Below are 24,902 nucleotides of genomic sequence, written 5' to 3'. Positions count from 1 at the left end.
CAGCCCTTGTTAAACGATTATCGGGCCGTGTAATAGGCCCAGTAAACGAGCGCCAATCTAGCAGATCATCGCTCGTTTACAGTTGTTGTCGGGCCCCAGGTGATCTAGGGCCCCTATGACTGCCCTAGATCACCTGGGAGGTTGAAACTATCAGTTTTTTGCTATGTTCACCCAGTTTTTTTGCCTCATTTAAAGCCACAAGAAGCTGAAAAAAAGTATCAAAAGCAAAAAAACTGCCAAAAAACAGTGAACCTTTAAATGACGGAATGATCTGTACTTTTTTTTTTACTTAGGGAGATGTGGAGTTAGCATGATCCAGGAAAGCAGTGTGGCTGCTCCTCTCGTGCCAGGTGGTAACATGCATGCCCGTAGGGCACTGCCTCCATCTGCCCCACAGACTTTCCCACCATTTTTATCATATACATTTCTGTAAGAGATTCTTCCCTGCACAATAGAGACCAGAATGTAGGCCAGCATTATTCAGGCTTTTTCATGTCGTTCACAGAAGCCTTTGTAAACCAATACCACACAAATGGCCTACTAAGTTCTAAAGCAAACAGAGCATAATACCGGACCTGTGGCTGCATTTGATGTACTGGTATCCATTTCAGCCCAGGAGCTTTTTTATATATATATATATATATATATATATATATATATATATATATATATAGCTTATATTGTGTTCAAGGGGAAATCAGTAATCCTGGCTGCTATAAAATAGTTTCAGTATCTGAACAGACGACACGGGTAATCATTCCTCTGAAATATGCTTAGCATTATCTAATAACGTCTCTGTTCTTTCATGATGATCTTGCAGTCATTTTAGAGACATAAAAGTATACAGGACTCAGAAGTATGGTCCATCTCCTATTCGGCACTGTGGCAAATCCAGATTTTTTCTTTTGCATTTGAAAAACTGCATGAAGTTTTACAACAAATACCCATGAATTAGTAATGTAGTTAAAGGGGTTATCCAGCGCTACAAAAACATGACCACTTTCCCACTACTGTTGTCTCCAGTTTGGGTGAGGTTTTGAAACTCTGTTCCTTTGAAGTAAATGGAGCTTAATTGCAAACCGCACCTGAACTGGAGACAATAGTAGGGGGAAAAGTGGTGGCCATGTTTTTATAGCGCTGGATAAGCCCTTTAATGGTAAAACATTTACACAGTGTTTCATCTGCTGTATAAAATGCTGTAAAACACATGTAGTTTTTTTAAAAAGCAATAAAAACACAAAAAAAACTGGAAGTCCAAGCTTAAAGGGGTACTCCAGATAATTAACATTTTTGATATTGTTTTCATAGAAAATAACTGACATCCTATTTTTATCTAACCACGCTCCCCTGGGGTCCTGCTGAGGCATCTTACAAGATGGACTTTTATAAAAAAAAAAAAATTATGCCTGGAATACCCCTTTATGCTATGTAAAAACAATGGCCGTATTTTGTAACAACGACTGTTGTTGTGCAAACAACATTTGTTACTTCTGAAACAATGGGTGTTATTTGCACAACAATGGCCGTTTTTATGAAATACGGCCGTTGTTTTTACATAATGTGAACATAGCCTTAAAAAGAATCTAGAACCAGGTTTAACTTTAGGATGGATCCGCAGGGCACTTTTCAGAATAGGGATTGGTACCTTTATAAACTTAATCCGCCACTTTATTGTCTGGTATAACCAATATGCAATTTATGTGTTAGGTGCACTGGGGGCATGGAGTTAACCATTGGTGCATGGCTGTGCCCACCCACACCCCTTCCATCCTCTGCTATAGCCAAGCCTAATGGAGAAGACTGAGCCGACCCCCAGCAGCCTAAACCAAGGACATGACAGGAGTTTCTGCACTGGAATGAGATATGGATTCGGCAGCTGAATATGTCACAGGCATATTCACAGGTTGACCACCACTTTTTGAGTCCCATTTTGGCTGAAAAGTGGACCAAAAGCAAAATACAGCAGTTTTTTTCAGCTTTTTTTATGAACAGACTGTGTGTTTTTGCTCAGTGCGTTACTCGTCAATGCATTTTCCATATACCCACAAAAGCATTTCTAGAAACTGCAACATGTTGAAATTCAATCTAATAATAAGTGATTTTGCATGCATTTATGTGATACTACAGTTTTGTTTTGTTTTTTATTTAGTGGTCACAGTACACCAAGAGCTGCGCAATAACCCTAGGTGTGAACATGACCTTAGACTATTGTTACACATCAGTCATATTAGGATCAACTTGCATTTGCCCTGGGGTTAAAGCATTGAACCTGGCGTCCATCCATGTAAAATTATAGACAGACAGAAGGATGTAGGCTCATCACTTGGAGGGAGCCAACTTGACAGCTCATGTTTTCAGCTCAATTGCGTGCCGACAAGTTGGTTTTGTCTCCTTGGTTAATGGCTGAGGACTATACTGGTTGAACAACATATTCTACATAGTGTTGTGCACATTCCAGCAAAGTATATTGATGCCACAGGCAAATAGCTGTAAATCTCCTTCCTCACCTAATACTATGTACATAGTCATTGGGTATTAGCATTTGCAAACAGAAAAAGGTAACACAAAATCAACTGCTTAACTTATATAACAAGCACCTGGTTGGAAAGCATGTCGCTGGGTAGACTGTGGTGTTGTCGGCTCTGGTAGGTGTGATCATATCTGACTAGTATAGAAAATAGGGGGTTATCAAGGCTTAGATAACAGCTCCACCCCTGTCCTCAGGTTGTGTGTGGTATTACAACTCTATTCAGCTTTATGTATCTACCATAAGCCTTCCTTACACCAGGGAGGCCTGCAGGTGCCTATCATTGACGTTAAGCCTGTCAGTGACGTTTTTATTGCGCTTTATTGTTTTCCTAAATACTCAGACCAAAAATATTTCCATACCCAGCATTTTGTTTTTAAGGTTAGCGGTAGCTCTATTGTGCTCGCTAAATGTCACAAAATAAAAAACAGCCAAGTAAAGAAATGCTAAGTACTTAGAAAAATGTTGTGTTTTGTTGTTGTTGTTTTTTTTTGCTTTAGGAACAGTGTTTGTGAGGTTTAAGGCATTTTCTCCATAGGTTAATTATAGGATGTCAAAAACACTGTAAATTAGGCTTTAAATAGAATGCGTTGTTAGAAAATGACCTACCATATAAATCAAGCTGTTTTGGTAAACATATTCTTTAAGAATTTAAATAATTTTTTTTTTCAGAATTTTTCATTTTACTATCTTACTATCCTAAAATCTTGCAGTTTTGTGCTGGCTACTAAGCCTAATAATAAGCTGACACTTCCTGTTCTGTACACATCACTTTATAAGTAAGCATGTCTGTACATGAGGTATTACTATTTCTAGCCATTATATATTACTTGTATATAGAATTTTTCACCAGATATTTAGTTTTTACTTGACCCTGTGCTAGTGGCTGGAGCCTATTCTCTATGATTCCACCTATACATTGTGCACACACAAAAGTGCTTTCCTATGTATTTCTAGATCTATCCAACCACTACCCTCTCTCTCCTTCTTTCCTTTTTCTCTCTCTATGAATATCATAGAACCTGATCCTTCAGGAATCTGACAGTCTCTCCTCTCTCAAGTCTTGAACAGTTTGAGTGAATAATTTTATTCACAGATTACATTTCTATTTATTTAAGAAAAGAGTGTTAATAAGACACTTAAAAAAGAGATTACTTTATATGCCTTCAAAGAGTGGATCAGTCAATGTTTGACAACCAAAATCTAATATGTAGGTCCAATAAGGAGGGTGTAAGTTTTGAAACTGCAAGAAATAATATTAAATTTTTTAAATAGTTTTGTAAGTGTGAATGGACCCTAACATGGAACATCTCAAATGATTGTATTATTTTGTAACCATTGTGAAATAATACATTCATTTCCTTGCTAAATATTTCCAGGGAAAACAGCTGATATACGGCAGGCCTCCTAATATAGCAGTGCCATCCATATTAATTGCCTCTGGTTCTTATTATGCATGCACACGCCTAGAATAACTGGGGACTAGACGGAGTCAGCATGAAATGCATCAGAGGGAGCCGATAACTGACAGAACTTAATTCTAGCAACGCCAAGGACAAATTATCTTTATTAGCAAGATTGGGTGATAGGAAAAAGTCCAGGTCAAAGTGTGGAGCATTGGCTATAATAAATAGTAGGTTATTGGTCTCTGAAGATAGGTCAAAGAGTGGACTATGCAGCCCTATGTTTTCTCTATCTCTGCAAATAAAGGCAGAAACCTTTCAACTACATATATTACTAATAACGCTAATAAGGTTACTGGCTACAATACAATCTATAAAGTAGCCCCCAAATTGGCCATAACCATGACCTGACCCCTACAAGGTCATCTTCTACTGCATGGGTATTTTGTGTGATCAGTCTTTCATAACGGATGTGTTATTTATTGCGTGCTGATCTGACCTCAGCATAGTGTAGCTATCATTTTAGACCATTTCTAAAAACAACATAGAGCTTTCTAAGAGCAGCCAAGAGACGTCAATGAGAACTGCAGGAGCGATAAAGGGAACAGGCATGGTGTCCCATTGTTGTCCTTAAGGGATTCCATTGTCAAACTCCACATGAATTCATGCCTTTGCACCGTGTATATTATCAACCCACTAAAGTAGTATTTCATCTGATGTGGGTTTGTTGGTTATGTTTTTCTGTAAAATGATATTCTCTAAACCTCCCACTGTCAGGCTGTGATCAGGGACTTTCTGTCAGTGGGTTATGAAAGCAAATCCAAATGGGTTTCTAATGTAATGTGACCTACTGCGATGGGTAATTTTACTTGGTATAACTACAACTATCCGATTCTGCCTGAACTTGCCCTTGCATGTTGAGCCACACCTGCCGGCTGGTGTCGTGAACCGAAATACCATCTAAATGCCACCAAGTGAACAATTGACTGAGCCAATACTGTACCTCCAGAATCACATCTGACAGAACATTATTGTACCGTAACACGACCTTACACATGATAAGTGGCCATAAGATACACATGAGCTTGGGGTATAATATTAGGAGGCCCTTTAAGTGACCTTGGGTTTGTATGTGATATCAATGATTCTACAGTACAGCTACTATTTCTAAGCGGTGGTTATATATCACATGAATATTTATCAGCTGCAGGGTATAGTTATGTGACAGATAATGGTAATTATGGCATTCACGTCTTCAGAGATTAAAGATAAAAAAAAAATCTATGGCATTAGATCTTGTTTGCATGGAAAATTTTCCATACAGAATCTGCAAAATAGTTAATAAGGTTTTTAGGTGATTTGAAATCAGAATTATGGCAAAAGTAACATGTCAAAAGTGGGGTGTTCAGACCCCCACCGATCAATGGATAGTTGGGGAGTGAGGTGCTCCTCTATCTTTCTCGTTGCAGGACTGAGGCTCTCTAGAATTACTATAGAACCTATTTAATGCAATGGGACTAGAGAGCCGTCTGTCTCTAGCAATTGGGTGGGGTCTGAACACCCAAAACAGGTCTGGTTGCTGATACCCCCAATGATCAGCTGTTACCACAAATGAAGCTGCGGATGACTAAAGTTTTGAAATGGGTGACTATGTTAGTGTAGCCATACCAGGTCCACTAGAGTGGCGGATGCTCTTTGCACAATCTCTCCACCCTGACTAAAAAGAGGGGTACTATATCACCTAATAGACCCAGAGGAACAAACTCTGTAGGAATAAAATAATTTCTCCAACATCCCAAAAATATCCAAAGCAGGGTATATAGGGAATTCTTGCTGATACAGCTACAGCATGCCATAGCACATCAGGTTAACAAATGGCACAAGGCTATCATTTTACACCACCAGGAACTATTGTATAATCTGAAACCACTATGGTAAATGAAAGAACGCCAGCCAACAATGATTAAGGCATATCATACTGATTTATTGCTTAAGAGATATGATATCTTTATAATAAAGTAGTCACCTTATGCAGCCTACAGTTATTGGTGAATCAAAACCGCTAGTGGCCACGACTTTGGATTCACCAATAACTGTGGGTTGCCCAGGTTTAAAGTAGCATGTCCAAGTCTTGTCTGTTTGTTTTGTAGCCGCCCTTTTAGATGGACGTCATTTTGAGACAAAAATACAACTGTGATTTGTATTATACGGTAATATTTTGATGGCCGTAAAAAAAGACATTGTGTGAACATAGCCCAAGATTATAAGTGCTAGCCATGGCCTGTAGTACTTATTACTTGTAGTTAGAACTCGTAGTTGTAGCACATCAAAATGGTGTAATGTAATAAAGTAAATGAAGCAGAAGCCGCCTTTGTCAACATTGACCTTGCACAAATGTTATTGCCTGCTGTCAATCACTAAGTATATCAGTGATCACCAGATGACTACAAAGAAATTTAGTTCAGACGTACATTTCAGAATAACCTAGTTTTCGAATTATTAGCACATTTACATCTAGAGTGAAATTTGGCACAGAAATAGCTTTAACCTTAGTTCACTCCAGGTTGGTAGATAGATATTATGTCACGGCAATTATCTCTGCTTACCATACGCCCTGAAAGTAGACTGGATAAAACCTGATGTCACTATCTGTGTTATATCGCCAAGTACAGCTGAAGTCATAGGTTTCCATACACCTGACATTATTAAAACTCCTATTTCTCCCCTCCACACATCAAAAAAACATCAAAAAAATCTAATTAAACAAATTGCCTTGGATATCTACTTTATATAGGACACAAGCAATTTCCATAACATACAGACCATTTCATTTATGATTTCCTATATCAGAATTACAATAGGTCACAAGTTTACATACACCACGATGACTGTGCATTTAAATAGCTTGGAAAATTCCAGAAAATGATGTCATGGCTTTAGAAGCCAAAGAACACCATTCCAGCACAGGGTGGAAGTATCATGTTGTGGGGGGCATTACTGCCGGAGTGACTGGCGCACTTCATAAAATACTTGGCATTATAAGGATGGAACATTCTGTGGAGATACTGAAGTAGCATCTCAGGACATGAGGCAGGAAGTTAAAGCTTGGACATAAACGTGTCTTTCAAATGGACACTGAACGCAAACATACTTACCTTTACTGCTGAGAATCTGAGACTGCCAGAAAGATATAGGAAAGGAGAACAAAGTAGTTTTCTTATTGCCATAGCAAACAGTAGAGAGGAGGTCATCCCCTTATTGATTGTCTACAGTAATGCTGTACTTCAAGGAACGGGGAAAGGAGGGGGCCATTTTGAAACTCATGCATTGGTCACAAAGATAGATAGACCCACCCCAGCTCATCTTGTCTCATGGACATAGTCCTCAAGGTCCCCATAAACATTAGAGAAAAGTAGGCTGAACACGCCAATTTTCAAAGGCATTGGCCTTATTTGTCATGAGGGGCTTGCCAAATCTTCCCTAAAAAAAAAAAAAAGAATTGGGTTTGTTGAATATTAACTTCCTGATCCTTTTGGTGTCAGGTAGATGAGTCTCTGCTAGAGAAGTCTGGCCATCTATTGAAGGGCCCATTACACAGGCCACTTATAAGCCAAATTAATGTTTATAAGATTTGACTGTGTAAAGGTGGCAGTGATCAGCCAACATGTAATGTTTGTTCATCACTGATCCTATCGTATATGCAAGCCAGAAAATCATTGCTCCACATTACCCCTTGTAAATGGAGGGTGTATGATCATCAATAACATTGGATAAATCCTCTCATTATATACACTGGATTGACTATCTAGTAAATAAGACTAATATGTTCTCCTTCCCTCTTCCTTGCAGAAATGAAGCAAGGTCCTTAGACTCCTTCCATAAATTATTGGTTGTACTACAAAGAGATTCTCTGAAGAAAACTTTACATTAATCCAGCTAAGCATTTATATTAGCAAGCCTGAGGCCTAAGAATTGACTCTGGCGCTGTGCAGGTGTTCTCAGGACAGGCTCCTGTTTAGCTTTTTACTCCCTGCTTGATCACTGTTAAGCACGTCTTCCTACTGTATATGTGCCAATAAATGCGTGCAAGGTTGTGGCTGCAGCTGTGTGGAAAAGTAATCTTATAGTGATGCTCCTAGTAGTGCATTCTAATGAACACCACTGCAAAGACATAGGCATAAGTTCACACTATGGGATTTTTTAGCTATCATTGGTGACAGCTGCCAAATAAAAGTCTGATATGTGCTAATGATGGCCGTCTATAAGATCATGATCATTGGTCGTCATTAGCATATATTGGATGAAAAATCCTATAGTGTGATCTGAGATCTGAAATCTATGACTGATGACAGGAGTAAGGGCTCATGCAAATGGGAAAGCCACATAGACAAGACCTATAAGAATCCCTATGGATCTACTATGCAGCTATAGGAAGTCCATGGACCATCCTATGGTGCCTCTGTGGGTCACTGTATACTGGCGCAATACGGCATGCTGGTTTAGGGTATGTTGCCACTTTGTAGAACGGCTGATGTGAGAGAAGATCATCCTGGCCAGTACTGCAGTACCAGCTGGATGATCTTCACTTCTAATGAATTTACATGCTGCCGCACACTCCATTGTGTGAACTGACAGTTACTCTGCGACCGTTATTCAATTAATAGTGGTCACAGAAAAATGACATGACAGTTTTTGGCGGCGCCACTAGCGATCCGGCCGGAGCGTATACTATGTGTGTACACTCTGGCCAGGATTCCCTCTAACCGCACTGCACAAAGGTTGTGTATTAATCACGGCCGTTGTTGCACATCGGCAACAACAGCCGTGATTAATACACAACTTACGTTGTGTGAACACAGCCTTATACAGAATCCATGAAAAGGAAAATATGCAATGCAGCATCACATATAAAAACCTATGGGAACAGCACAACACATTAAGGTAGTGTAGGTGTCCATAGCAGACTATAGATACTGTGCAGCACACATGCATAATATGACACATCCATGGGCCCTAAGGTTATGTTCAGACAAAACAGATGCAGACACAATGCAAAACAATGGAATGGGTTGTCTTGAAGACTTTATACGCACTACACATCCTATATGATATAATTTTATGCAAACGTTGGTTATTTTTTATGAACGTATATTTTGACTCCTGAATTCCTGCATCTAACATATGTGGGTTTTTTAAATCTTTTCTGGCACGCTATAGAAGTGACCAGTGTCACTGCTTAAACTTACCTAAAAAGACATATCTGCTGATCCCAAAGGTTACAGACTAGCTCCATTTGCAATAGAGGAATGGCTGTTAATTGTACATTTGTTGTATTTAAATGAGTGGTCCCATCAGAAAAACTCATTTATATGCTGCAGTGAAATGACAGAATCAGGGATTTGATCAAATCCCGGGAAATGATGAAATAACCGCGCTGTTCCATTATTTCCCCAGGGAATTGATCAAATCACTGACCCCTTTCAGGGAAATGATGGAAGAACTTTATCATTTCCCCTGCAACATAGAATTTGCTTACCGTATTGCCTGTCTGCGCCCCCTGGCCTGTCCGCTCTGCTCCCCGTCTGCCTCTGCCGCCTCTCTGCTCCCTGTTCCACTCGTTTCCCCTGCTACGCGCCTCCTGCTCCCCTGGCCTGTCTGCTGCACTCCCCTGTCCGCCCCGTCTGCCGCTGTACGCCTGCTGGCAGGTGTGCGGCTCCTCTTCCCGCCCACCCCGCCCTGCGATCCCCGTCCACCCCAACGCCGAATGCCCGCCGGGAGGTGTGCTGCTCTGCTCCCCTGTCTGCCCCAGCGCCATATGCCTGCCGGGGAGGTGTGCCGCTCTGCTCACCCATCCTCCTCCGTCGCCAAACGTAGAGCCGGACGTGTGGTGTTTCATGAACCAAAAACATTGGAAAAGACTGTGAAGACATAATCCCTTTACAACATACCTATTATTGGGCAGCTTTCCCAATCGGCGTGCAGTTGCTTCTGTCCCCAGAGGATTGGATACATATGGATACATCCATCCTGGGTGAGTTCTGTGCATGATCCCTGTTTTCATTCAATAGGGCTTGTGCACGGAACTCCCCCAGCATGGACATATTCACGGTTACCAAATTCTCCGGCGGTAGGAGTGACTGCACTTCGATCGGTAAGAGCTGCCTAATGACAGCTAATATAACCTCGAACCAGTTATAGTCCAGTGTTCTTCTATCATTATATCTTATAAACAGATTGTCATGTTGTTAATATATCTGCATTTGTTTATTACGCAATAATAAAATACACTTCACTGGTAGCGTTATAACCCTCTATAAACTCTCATTACAAGCAGCTGTGACCTGAGCTCCCATGCCAAGGACACAGGCTGTATATTGACTATATCTTTATATACCAGATTGGCATTCAGATTGGCATCCAAGACAAGGTGCCGAGTTGTACAATCATTGTTTAGTGATTCAATCATACAGTTAATATCCTGCCAAGGTTCAAAAGGCTGGGACATTCTGTATCCATACCAGACCTATCAGCTATGGGCTGTCCTCTCGCACAAAGTCAGATATTACAATGGGCCAGCCAAAACCTTTCATAATAAATGCATTATCTATTAATATTTCTGCTATTTCATAAGCCAGTAAGCCAATATTTCATAAGCCAATAAGCCGCTAAGAAGGTGTTTTGAAGTAACAAATCCTTTCTAAGAAAATGTAGCCATTAGTTTCTTTTTCTAATTAAATGTTACATAAGGTATTTATTGGAAGTGTGGGAAGCTCGGCATCGGTGGTGCCACCTGTAGGTGTGGCTGCATTGGTCAAAACTTGTAGAAAATCCCCCACACCCAAACTAAATAAACTGCAATTATGACCATTATATCATCATGTCACCTTGCTGTTCATATTAAAAATAATATATATTTCAGGGGATACCTCGAATTGTGAATTTCTGCTTCCACCATGTGTAAAGGCTGAAGTCTACAGATGTGGGCCCCCTAACCTCTTAAGCTGGCCATACACAGAAGATAGTTGTCACCTTAATTGTTTTGCTGACAACTATCTCTCCTGATCGTCTCATACTAATAAGGTAGCCATGACCCAAAATGTTTGGCTGACAGCTGATTCCCCCCCATACACATGCCTGCTAGGCTCACCCTGAACAAAAAGATCCAACACACCTGATACTTCCTTCCCCTATCGGAAGAATTGGGATTTCCCATGCACATCAGATGGTTAGTCAGCAAGTTTAACCAACACATATCTAACGTGCATAGTCTGTTTTACTGTACACTAGAAATCACTGACGTCGTATGTGTAAATCATGCTGGAACATAAAATAGACTGCTGTCTAAAATGTAAAATTAAGAGAAAAAAAAAGTTGATTTCTTTACATACACGACTATACTTTTTTTCTTGCACTATCGCTCTCCAGATGTTATTTGCTGTCTCTTAGATTTGTCATCCTTATGGAAGAGACATGGTTATGCCAAGTGCATAGAGGAGCAATGGTGGGACCTGGACCATGGTGGACAGGTGAATTAGTTTTTTTTGACTCACCTAGAATTCCATCCTAGACCTTACAGGGGGGTGAACACATAACATAACTTACACAAAGTCAATTGGTGTATGTTCACACTGCGTAAAATAACGGCCGTTGTCCGCGCCGCAAAACTACGCCCGTTGTTTTGAGGTTTCCTATAATGAGTGCAATGCAATGTAACTACGGCCGTTGAATTATTTCTGGATGGTAATACTGCAACAACGGCTGTGGATTTCAATGCGGCCGCGAACGTAAAACTTATATCTGCCGAATTAAACTTGATTTTGATGTAAAAAAAATTCTGAGTGGTTTCTCGGGCTGGGCACAGTATTTAAAGTAAATGACCCGTTTCATCCCGTTTATAAACATGCTAGGAATCAAAATTAAACAACGGCCATAGTTTCACGACTAGCCCGTACGATCGTAATTTTACGGCCGTAGTTTTGGTTGCAGAAGTCCGGCCGGTGAAAACAACGGCCGTTATTTTACGTAGTGTGAACATAGCCTAATATAGTGCTATAATCAAAAAGTGAGTTTAATAAAGATCTGTTGGGGATCTCTATAATTTGTTAAAGAAATGAGAAGGAAATGGACATTTGCTGTGTCAGAATGTGATGCTCACCTGTGGAAGAACAGAAGGATGGACAGCATGGTCTGGTCTATGTTGCTGTTGCAGATGCCTTCATTTAGAAGATAGCAGGGATCCTTTACCACCGGCTCTAGAGAGTCCTGTCTCATGATGGTGTTCAGCTTATCGGTGTTAAGATTCTCGAAAACCAGCTTCTCCCTTAGTTGACGAAAATTATTAACAGTGGGACTGGCCAGGTTGTTATTCTCTCCACTGCCTTCCTCCATCTCGCTCTTGTTGGCTAGGTCTAGGCAGCAGCTACAGCAGTCCAGACCAATGGGTGAACGGCAGCCTTCTTCTTCGGACATGTCTCTGGAAGTATCCATGAAGTCACACACAACAACCAATGCCCCTCAAATGACAGGCTACGAGGAACAGCTGCGAGGAAGTTTACAGCATGGAGTGTGGCCTCCCTCCTTGAGGTCTGGCTAGGACGGTGCACTCCTTAGTAGAGTCGAGAGAGAACTCAGCACTTGCTTATCTGGAGCAGTGTAATGTGCACACACCTCTGTGTGCTGTCTGTAGAAGCAGGGAAGATAGGCACATCCCAGTTGTGAAAGACCGAAACACAGTCCTCTAACTCCCCCAGAGGCAGAGCTAATGTGCAAAGACTTTACATAAGAGGACACAAGTCAGCGAAGGAGGGGACAGTCTCACGTGTGTGCTCTGCTGTTCGAGGGGAAAGGAACGGGATAGATTTTTGTATTATATTCGCTCCCTCTCTGAACATGTAACCGAGTCTTCTCATGTTGCTGACTTTGCAGCATTTCTCTGACAGGAAAGCCTAACACTGATATAATTCATGTTTCGCCACGTAGCCCCCTAGGAGTTCACACATGGATTACTATATTGTAAAATGAATGAATGAATAAACTTACGCTATGTTTAATAATATAAAAAAAGTCATACCGTAGAAGGATCACTCCATAACCTCATACTATTTACACAGGGTTATAAAGAAAGTTAGGAAGAAGTACAAAGAAATCATGAAGGGCAGCGGGGTACATGGAAGAGTTGGCACCACATCCGCCCTATGGCACTGCCTATAGGCTTCTGGATGCCATCTGCATACAATTGTGTGACAGCCAATCCTGTGATCAGTACTAAGGGGGTTTATAAGCCCAAGAGCGCCATTTTTGGGGTAGAAAACTTACCGTAATACAGCTTACAATTATATATAGTAATAAAGACACCTGTTTAGGTGGCAAAATATTCTTCACTACCTTTGGTTTAAAGCATGTTTAAGAGACAGTGGGGCCATTCCCTCTCCTCAGTAACTTCTATGTTTTCCTGCAAAATCAAATCATACACAGACTCATATAGAAAGGTGGACCACATACTCAGTGTAATGTGGAGGACTCCCTCCATCCATAACACTGAACTCTTCAGAACACGAGGGAAAGAGAACCATGAAAACCTAGATATCATTTTGGAAAACACCAAATAAGCATTAGAAATGATTTTCTATACTCATGGTTATTGTTTCCTCCTATATCAGGGATAGGGAACCTGCGGCCCTCCAGCTGCTGCACAACTACAGTTGCCGTTGTACAGAAATGATGGGAATTGTAGTTTTGTAACAGCTGAAGGGCAGCAGGTTCCCCATCCCTGTCCTGAGTGAATGATGAAGGCATCTGGTTCTGGGTAGATGTTGCTCCTATGTATCACTTGTTTTATCGGGTCGTCCCGTTTCATACTATCAACACCTAGCCAGAAAACATGAAGCTGAGAAGCTGACATGGAGTGATTTGTAGCATAGCACCTGGCAGCAGAGAGTTACTCGGCCCTACAAAACAGAAATGCCCCAGGATCTACACTGTCCTTCATGTAGAAGAGAGAGAATTAGTGCAATGACAAATCAGAACATAACCCAAAGCCATTGAACTGCCACCTTCCTAACTTCTAAAAAGCCATCTTGGCTAATCCTGTATGTGCTTCACCAGACAGAATGTGGGGAAAATCCCAGCTCTCCAAACCTGGCTTCAACCTTTCAGACAGATCCACCTTGAGGGTACGTTCACACATATTGTGTTTGCAGCGGATTTCACACTGCGAAATTCACTGTGTAATCTGCTGCAATACTGAGTACTATTAAAGTTTATGGCCCCCCATTCCCGGATTTTTGTTCTGCTGTAAATAAACAGCCCATCCTTACCTAGCCATACTCCCCAAGAACACTTCTGGTTGAGTCTCCGGGTTCCCCTCTCATCGACAGTCTGCTCAGTTAATCACTGTAGGGTCCTGTTGTAGGAGTTGAGCAGACCGTCACTCAGCAGTAGGGATAAGCGAACCGGCTGAGGTTCGGGTTCGTATGAACCTGAACTATCGGCTTCTGATTCCCGCTGTCTGCCTGCTCTGTGGAGAGTGGCTGTATCCCAGTTTTCCAGGCGGTCCTCAGGCTGTATCCACCCTCTCCACGGAGCGGGCAGAAAGCGGGAATCAGAAGCTGATAGTTCAAGTTAATACGAACCTAGAACTTCAGCCGGTTCGCTCATCCCTACTCAACAGGGAACCCAGAGACTCAAGCAGAAGCGCTCCAGGGTAGTGTGTAAGCATGGGCTGTTTATTATTTTTAACATCATGGCAGCTAAGTAGTTAAAGGTTTATTATGTCCCGTCCATCCCTGCCTAACCCAAAGTTATATAATTTATTAACACAGTAGTCATCCATATCCTCCAAGCTGGAAGTCACGGAACTCAGGCTTCTTCCTTCACAGTCGATCCTTGTTCTGACAGATTGGCTTCATTTTGTGTCATTGGCACACATTAGCAGGGTGGGAACCGTCCAGTCTTGACACAGGGAAATAAACCATCCCCCTCTGTGATGCGCGGCAATGACACCACTACTCCCTGCATATTTTGGCCGAGACCAGTCAGAGCGCTGTCAGGAAAGACAGGGCTCCATGAAGGGCGGGTGTGAAGGCCAGGCTATCAAAACTTGGTGGGTGCGGTGGGCTAGAGATCCAGGTCAGGACTAGAAGGACGGGAGCTAAACGGGGAGAGAGGGGAGAAGACCCATCTCAAACAGGAATTGCAGTGATATGTCGATTGGGTTAACAGGTGACATGGGGTGCAAAACCGGAGAAGATGGAGGCCGCAAGCTACTGTACACTAATGGTACATGGATACAATAACGTTCACTGATGCTTTGTTTTTATAGGCAACCTTGGATAAACAAAGCTATGGCACTATATTCTTCCAGCGGAATGAAAATCTAGTGCGAGAATAGGGTGTCATAGACTTAAATGGCACTCAATACTAGAGATGAGCGAACCTGGAGCATGCTCGAGTCCATCTGAACCCGAACTTTCGGCATTTGATTAGCGGTGGCTGCTGAACTTGGATAAAGCCCTAAGGCTATGTGGAAATCATGGATATAGTCATTGGCTGTATCCATGTTTTCCAGACAACCTTAGAGCTTTATCCAAGTTCAGCAGCCCCCGCTAATCAAATGCTGATCGTTCGGGTTCGGATGGACCCGAACCCGGTTCGCTCATCTATACTCAGTACCACAGCAGACTTCACAGTGAAACTCTCAGTGTGAAATCTGCTGCAATATGCTAGGTGTCAAGGCACCCTCAAGAGGAATAGGGTTATGTTGTAGTAGTATTGTAACAATAGTAGTGGTAGAGTAGTAGGATTGTAACAATATGTTATATGTTGTGTATGGCCTGGGTTGGGTTTGGTTGGGTTTCATCAGAAGTGGTGAGTGAACCAAACCTGAAAGCTCTGCATTTGACTCCTGGTGGCTGGAGAAGTTGGATGCAGCCCTAGAGCTGTCAGAAAAACATGGATCCAGCCCAGGAATGCCTAGGGGTGCATCCTTCTTCTTTAGTGGCTGTGAGTCATATGCTGAGTCTTTGGGTTCAGTCGAACCTGAATGTTCGGCAAGTTCGCTCATCACTAATTATCAGATAACCTGGTGAGTAATGGCGCCAATGTCTCTAAATAATACAATGTCTAGGAAGCAACTACTGTGTGTAATACCATTGGGAAGAAGAACTAACAGAAAGAACATGGTGGCAGCCTGGCACAAGTCGTGTGGGGATTCTGGGAAGCTGAAGTCACAGAATTCTGGCATATTTTCCACTTTTAGACACTTTTCCTTCAAATATGACAAAAAGGGCAGACAGCTTGTCCACAACACATCAAGAAAATACGCCAAATTTTTGGGCACGATTCTTGTTCAGATAGGTTATTAAAGGAGAACTCTGGGCAAAATGTATTTTTAATATGTTATTACATAAGCATAGTTAGAAAAATTCCTAATGTACACTAAGTATTGGAAATGCACATATACTGCTATTTCCCTCAATTAAGTAGATCAGACAGGCTTCAATTTCTCTAAAATAAAAAAGGTGGTTACGACCCGGTCGATATACTTGAAGGGTCCAGCAGGAGGTGCATTATATGTAGAAGTATATGTAAAAGTATAGAAGTAGAAGTCTAATTAGAAAGTATATGTAGTGGAATCATCCCAGTCCTCCCTCCGTGTGCTGCCTATGGCCTGTACATCTCTCTCCCTCCCCGTGCTGCCTGGTGCCTATGCGCTCATCTCCCTCCCTGTGCTGCCCAGTGCGTGAGTGGCAGATAAGTAGCGCTCACCTTGCTGCATGGCACTGGGCAGCAGGGGGCAGGAAGGAGATGCTCGGGCACCGGTCAGCACGAGGAGGGAGGGAAATGCACAGGCCCCGAGCAGCACGCGGAGGGAGATGCTCGGGCACCAGGCAGCATGGGGAAGGAGAGGACGGGGATGATTCCACTGCATATACTTTCTACATAGACTTTTACCTCTATACTTCTACTTATACTGCGCCCCCTGCTGGACCCTTCAGGTATATCGGCCGGGTTGTGACGTCAAGTTTTTTTTTACAGAAAGTGAAGCCTGCCTGATCTACTTAATTAAGGGAAATAGCACTATATGTGCATTTCCCATAATTAGTGTATATTAAGAAAAAGTCTCCTATAAAAAAAATATGCTCAGCCACTATTACTGCATGGTGTCACATAATATCAGCTATAACATTACAACATCATGACATTTCATATAATTAACTGAAAACATGCAAAATATATTACATTACACAAATACAAAAATATGGACTTGTCAGCGAGTAAATTAACCATGGGCAGACAATCCAGAAAACATATTGCCTGTATCAGACAAATGACAAGATTGGAACCTAAGCTGGCAGAACTATAGGAAGCCAGTGTCCCTCAAGAATATCTGTCTAGCTATCTCTTAACCCTTTCATGTACACATAAAAACAACATCACCCACTGACAGCCTTGATGTTGGATTGCTCCTTAATACTCAAGGAAACACCAAGCTGCTGTGGATGGGAAAGCGGAAACAACAACAGAGAATAGGTGAAAGACCAGTACAGCAAAAGGGTGAAGAGAACCAAGATCCTAGTAAAAAGCAGCCCCCCTACAAGATGCTGGATGCTGGATGTACTGGGGTAAGCACATAGCAACTTTTCCTTGAGTTACAAAAGCGCTGACATTTTCTCCCTTATAATGTCAGTGCCGCTGCACTGTTGCTTTCTCTCCTACTACGTCCGAGCGACAGAAAGGTTGTGCCTGGAGGGGTGGACACTTCCTTCTCCTCTATTCCTTAGTATATTTACCAATTCGTGTTTCTAGACTATGTTCCATCAAGCAGAGTCCAGCCATACTCCTGGACTTTGCTCTCTTTGACCACTCTTCCAACACCTGCACATTTAAAATATGTGGGAACCCAGAGGGGCTAGTTGCACTTGTCACCGGGCTCAGAATGGTGTATGCCGTCCCTGGATCCCAACACACACCTGTAAAAGCTCCTGGGGGACACTCATTAAGATGGGTGTACTCTTATGATGGTCTTAAATCAGCCTCTTAGGGAATCTGGTTGGTGCAGGATATGAGGTGCAGGAGGAAGCCACGCCTTCTCCCCGCCCTGTATTCACAGCTATTGCTGTCCAATAGTACAGGCCCCACTTAAGGGTGAGCCATCCATTGGGGTTCCCTGTTAGGTCCTGACGAGTTGCAGTGTGGTAATTCGGCTTTAGTTGCCCTTTCCAATCTGCTGACTAGACTGAAGCTCCTGCAAAAGTTGCAGAGCTTGAAAAGAAGGATAGCCCCTCAGCTTGGATAGTTTGTATTTCCCCTGTCATCAGTAGTAGCACCTGAGACGTACTATCCCTACATTGTTAGAATACAGGAATAGTTGAAGAAGTAGCAGAAACAGTAGTGGAACCCAGGGTAGGGCCGGCCAGGCCCAGGAAAGTCTCTCAGCAGGGACCAGCTCTTCCTTTCTCTGACTAGACTGATACTACAGATCTAAGAAATGAACACATGGCCCAATCCACCTCTACTTATAGGTTCTAGAGGTTGCTAATTGGTAGGACAGGATGTAAAGAGAAACAAAAACTATTGGTAACCTTTACAGGAATTGGATAGCACAACAACTCCCTAGTTAGTGGGAGACAGGAGAGACCTGTGCCTAAGCAAGGACACCATTAACCCTTTACACTTGTAGCTTCAGCTGTGCTTTTACAGAACATAAGAAATACAGGGAAACATCTAGTGACCAAAATGCAGTACTACCTTTACCATCCACAGAATACCCAAGCACATGTATACCTTCAGTGCTGTGCTCACTACAAGTAACCCATTGTCCTGTCTACACACTTGGACCCTAGTTTTCCCTTATGTGACAGGAAATTCTTTCAACTCATGTGTCTAAGATGCTCAGAGTAAAAGAATTACACGTTTGTCAACTACACTTAATACAATACCAGGAGTGTAATATATATATATATATATATATATATATATATATATATATATATATATATATATATACAGTATATATATATATATATATATATATATATATATATATATATATATATCACGAACTGGACCTGTGGATTTTATCTGTCACAATAATTAATTTATTAATTGTGGTCCATTGCCTTAAATTGTGAACTTGATCTGAAAAACTGTTACTATGAGGAATCCGAAGCCTATCTAATATGTACATTGATAGGATTAAGCTTTACTCTTTCCTAATGTACGTTGGCCAGAAAAATAGCTATGATCTCTGACAGGTTTAAGATGTATTTTGTTTGTATAAAAAGCTTAACCGGGAGCCAGGTATGTTATCTGAGTCACATGAACTCGCTTGTTTTTAATTATGAATACTATAGGGTTTTCCATGTTCAATGATATTCCGTGTTAAGCTGGACGGCTCAACTCCCACCACATTAATCCAACAATAACTGTGTGGACAAGGCTAAGTGATCAGACAGGTGCAAGGAGGCTGACACGAATATTTCATGATGACGGATGCTCAGCTGACAGTTTAAAACAAAATACAATACTCTATTTTGTTAGCTTTCAATACAGCAGAGTACCACAATGATAATAATAATAATTCAATAATTACACTAATTTCATATTACCCTTTTTTGTTCAGTTTTATAGAAATAATTTAGGAAGGTGGCCAGCACTACTGAACACAAGACTTTATACATTTATAGGCCACATTTACTCCTTTTGGAGAGAGGTGACAAGGGACCTTCATTCATTATACTTATGTTGGTGGAAACCACTGTTAGTATAAAGTATCGACCATCAGTATAAAGGGTATGGGACTCTCTCCACACTCCACTACCAGATGGTACTGGTGGACATAGGGGTCAGGCATAATGGGAAACAACTACCCTACCCTTTTGTTCTTGAAGAAATAAGTTGTCGCTGACTTCCCTCCCCATAGAGAACACAGGAATTCTTGGCTGTGCTAAACATTCAAGTGGATTGGGAGGACGGGAGAGAGGAGCGTTTGGCAAACAGTTACGGAAGGCTTTTGCCACTCTTTAGTCTTCCGCAGCTGGACAGAGGGAGCAGGAAGTTCTAACAATCAGGTAGAAAAGAGAACTCATCATAACACAAGTACAATGAAAGTCCCCTCCTAGGGGACTTTAAAAGCAATACCTTATACATAATTATTTAAAGAGGTTAAGTAAATATTTAATCATCGGGGTTCCAAAATGGATTCCCACTAGAGGCCTTCATGATCAGGGGGATCACACACTAATTCTATAGACGGTGATAAGTTTAAATTTTGGGATAACCCCGTTAATTTTCATGTCTTCTCTAACAGCGCTTATATGGCTGCTGACACCGGGATTCCTACACCAGCCATATCTAAAATTAATCTTGAAGTTCCTTAAATCTTTAAGGACAGAATGTCTGTAGACAGTTTCGTAAGGCTGCATGTCTCAAGGCGAATTAAAACACAATTCAGATTGCATAACAGCTTGGAGCATTACTATGCAACCATCAACATTACAATCACCTGATGTGGTAGCTCACTCAGCATTACTGCAGCAGAGTTATTGTAGGAGAATGTATGTAGTCAGGCCTCATTATATGATATTCTATGTACAGAACATGCAGCACATGTAAAACAATTCATGTTGGTCTTCTTAATGACCAGGAAGGCAGAAAATGTTCTACACATAGCTCTGTACATACAGTGAGTGTGGCTTACATGTAGTGATGGCTATAGTTATGATTGCTAGTATATGTCATAATATGATTACCAACTCCTGCAGAAAAACTGAGAAAGGGACACAAAGCTACACCAGCACTACATCTCCTCTATTGTGACAGTTCTTGGTGGTCCCAGAAGTGCCCAACTGATCATAAAGTGATAGCATATTATTGTGATATACCTCACTCTATGAGATGGTCATACCCCTTTAACTACTGATGATAACATAACAATCATTACACTTATTTATTTAAAAAAATAAACAAAACTAAAAATCGGGAAAGTCTGTACTAAAAACCTTCTATCATTTTGTACTTTTGTTTCTATGGTTGTTTTCATTGGCAACGATTTGGGGGAAACATGGCTACTTAAAGGAAACACTCTCTATTACATTCATCTGCTACTAACGCTACTCTCCTGTCTTCCTCATACACAGGATCAATTGGCACAACTTAACGTTCCTGTGTTCTCTATGAGTAGTGGTGAAGTAAGCCACAGCCAGACATCTCTTATCTCTCCAAGAACAAAAGGGGCCAGGCAGTGATTTTCCATCATGCCCGACTTCCATCTCTACCAACATCATCTGTCCAGGGGCGGATTAACTTTACCATAGGCCCCGGGCTGTTCACCAAGCCTGGGCCCCCCCACCCCACTGTAACTATGGCAGCACTAGCCTGGCGTTCATAGTACAGGACAGATAATGTCATGATGTTCTGATTTGTGCAAAATTGCCATAAAAAACAGTGATTTTTTGCAAATCATGGCGGAAGTGTAGACAGGAGACAGTACACCACTGAAAGTATAAGTCTTTTTGGGTGGCATGGGCCCCCCAGGAGCTCAGGGCCCCGGGCTGCCGCCCAAAACACCCCTATTATAATCCACTACTGCATCTGTCAGTCTAGACTCAGCGGAGCCCTATACACTTTATACTGGTGGCCAAACTGGGTGTATGGGAACCTTAAAGTGTCGCTGTTGTTTTGAAAAATGTTGACGTCAAAAGATTTAATCAGTCTGGGTCAGGGCCGTCTTACCCATTGGGCATGGTAGGCGGCTGCCCGGGGGCCCTTGCATCCTAGGGGGCCCCTGCCCCAGTGGCAGACCTATCGCATGTGCAGCCGGGGCCCCGAGGAGGAGAGGGGCCAGCTGCGGCCGCTGCTCCCTGCCAGGCAAGGTTTTTAAACAGGGGCCTGGGGCTGCTTATAAAGATCTCTGCAGCCAAACGTCCCCTAATCAATTAAAGCAAGCAGGCTGCGGCTGGCTACATTGAGGTACGCACGCACGCTCTGCAATTTCCTCGGTGCCTAAGTGAGCAGCTGGAGTTTGGTGGCCTCACAGCCGCCTCCCGACCTCCTAGCCCCGGGACACAGGACCTGTGCAGTGCACGTGCACAGCTGCTGGAGTCTGCTCTCCCCCACCCGGGCAGTAGAGTGGCCTGGCCTGTCGGAGGAAGCAGTAGAACAACCCCTCCCCCCGAGCCCTCACCCGGGATAGAGTATCAGAGTGGGAGTGTTCTTGAGTATGCAATGGGGTAAGTGTTCTCTGCTGAGTGTGCTGTGCTATGAAGTAAGGAGTGTGTGCTGTGTGTAATGGGGTATGTGTGCTGTGTGTAATGGGGTATGTGTACTGTGTGTAATGGAGTATGTGTGCTGTGCTATGTGTAATGGGGTATGTGTGCTGTGCTATGTGTAATGGAATATGTGTGCTGTGTGTAATGGCAGGCCCGGACTGGTAATCTGGCAAACCGGGCAAATGCCCGCTGGGCTGGCCGGATTACCAGTCCGGGGGCCGCCCAGACTGCAAAGAAGAAAAAAAAAAAGACATTATAAATAAACAGCCCCGCCGCAGCCCTCTGCCGCTGTGCTGCTTAATCAGTAGCAGAGGGCCGCTGCCGGGCTGAAGACTGCGTGGTGGGCCGGGAGGGGGAAAAAAAACAAACAACAACATCTCACCTGTCACCCGTTCCTGCCGCTCCTCCCCCGGCAGCGCGCGTCTTCTCGCTCATCTTCCGGCGCAGGCAGCATAGTACAGGAGACTCTGCCTGGGCCGGACGTCGCAGCCTCTATCAGACGTCAGCGTGTGACGTCAGCGTGTGCATCTTAAAGACACACGCACACGCTGACGTCTGATAGGGGCTGCGACGTCCGGCCCAGGCAGAGTCTCCTGTACTATGCTGCCTGCGCCGGAAGATGAGCGAGAAGACGCGCGCTGCCGGGGGAGGAGCGGCAGGAACGGGTGACAGGTAAGATGATGGTTTTTTTTTTCGGGGGTAGGGCACTATGGATGGGTCACTGCTGGTGGGGCACTGTGGGTGGTGGCAAAATACGGGGCACAGAGGAGGCATAGCATAACAAGGGCACACAGAGGACATAGAAAAGTATTTGGGGCAAAGAGGGGGCATGGAAAAAGCTATATATGGGCACAGAGGGGATATTTAAAAACCATATGGGGCATATAAAACTAAGGGGGCACACAGAAGTACTTTATACATTGTAGGGGGCAAGAGGGGGCATAGAACACTATGGGGCACAAAGGGGGCATTTAAAAACTATATGGGGCATAGAGGGGGCATACGAACATGGGGGCACAGTGGGGATATATATACACTATATGGGAGCACAGTGGGGATATATATATACTATATGGGGGCACAGTGGGGATATATATACACTATATGGGGGCACAGTGAGGATATATATATATACTATATGGGGGCACAGTGAGGATATATATACACTATATGGGAGCACAGTGGGGATATATATACACTATATGGGGGCACAGTGAGGATATATATATATATACTATATGGGGGCACAGTGAGGATATATATATACTATATGGGGGCACAGTGAGGATATATATATATATACTATATGGGGGCACAGTGAGGATATATATATATACTATATGGGGGCACAGTGGGGATATATATATATACTATATGGGAGCACAGTGGGGATATATATATACTATATGGGGGCACAGTGGGGATATATATATACTATATGGGGGCACAGTGGGGATATATATATATACTATATGGGGGCACAGTGGGGATATATATACACTATATGGGAGCACAGTGGGGATATATATATACCATATGGGGGCACAGTGGGGATATATATACACTATATGGGGGCACAGTGGGGATATATATATATACTATATGGGGGCACAGTGGGGATATATATATACTATATGGGGGCACAGTGGCGATATATATACTATATGGGGGCACAGTGGGGATATATATATACTATATGGGGGCACAGTGGGGATATATATATACTATATGGGGGCACAGTGGGGATATATATACACTATATGGGGGCACAGTGGGGATATATATATATACTATATGGGGGCACAGTGGGGATATATATATATACACTATATGGGGGCACAGTGGGGATATATATACACTATATGGGAGCACAGTGGGGATATATATATACCATATGGGGGCACAGTGGGGATATATATACACTATATGGGGGCACAGTGGGGATATATATATACTATATGGGGGCACAGTGGGGATATATATACTATATGGGGGCACAGTGGGGATATATATACACTATATGGGGGCACAGTGGGGATATATATATACACTATATGGGGGCACAGTGGGGATATATATATACTATATGGGGGCACAGTGGGGATATATATATATATACTATATGGGGGCACAGTGGGGATATATATACACTATATGGGGGCACAGTGGGGATATATATATACTATATGGGGGCACAGTGGGGATATATATACTATATGGGGGCACAGTGGGGATATATATACACTATATGGGGGCACAGTGGGGATATATATATACACTATATGGGGGCACAGTGGGGATATATATATACTATATGGGGGCACAGTGGGGATATATATATACTATATGGGGGCACAGTGGGGATATATATACACTATATGGGGGCACAGTGGGGATATATATACACTATATGGGGGCACAGTGGGGATATATATATACTATATGGGGGCACAGTGGGGATATATATATATACTATATGGGGGCACAGTGAGGATATATATATACTCTATGGGGGCACAGTGGGGATATATATACTATATGGGGGCACAGTGGGGATATATATATATATATATATATATATACTATATGGGGGCACAGTGGGGATATATATATATACTATATGGGGGCACAGTGGGGATATATATACACTATATGGGGGCACAGTGGGGATATATATATACTATATGGGGGCACAGTGGGGAT

At 42.5% G+C, this 24,902-nt stretch overlaps 2 protein-coding genes across 2 annotated transcripts in view; one reads left to right on the top strand and one right to left on the bottom strand.

Moving 5' to 3' along the window:
- LOC138802628 (TSC22 domain family protein 3-like) overlaps window positions 1-12,621 on the bottom strand; it is a 43,836-nt gene extending 31,215 nt beyond the window's left edge. Inside the window, exon 1 of the mRNA XM_069986140.1 lies at window positions 12,086-12,621. Within this exon, the coding sequence (XP_069842241.1) occupies window positions 12,086-12,417 (332 nt within the window). The 5' untranslated portion in view covers window positions 12,418-12,621. The remainder of the gene's footprint in view (window positions 1-12,085) is intronic.
- RPS4X (ribosomal protein S4 X-linked) overlaps window positions 1-24,902 on the top strand; it is a 490,857-nt gene that overhangs the window by 329,455 nt on the left and 136,500 nt on the right. The window lies entirely within an intron of this gene.

This window comes from Dendropsophus ebraccatus, chromosome 10 (genome assembly GCF_027789765.1).
Source record: "Dendropsophus ebraccatus isolate aDenEbr1 chromosome 10, aDenEbr1.pat, whole genome shotgun sequence".
Taxonomy (NCBI): Eukaryota; Metazoa; Chordata; class Amphibia; order Anura; family Hylidae; genus Dendropsophus; species Dendropsophus ebraccatus.
Note: the sequence above shows the minus strand (reverse complement) of the source record. Positions and strands in the feature narration are given on the sequence as shown.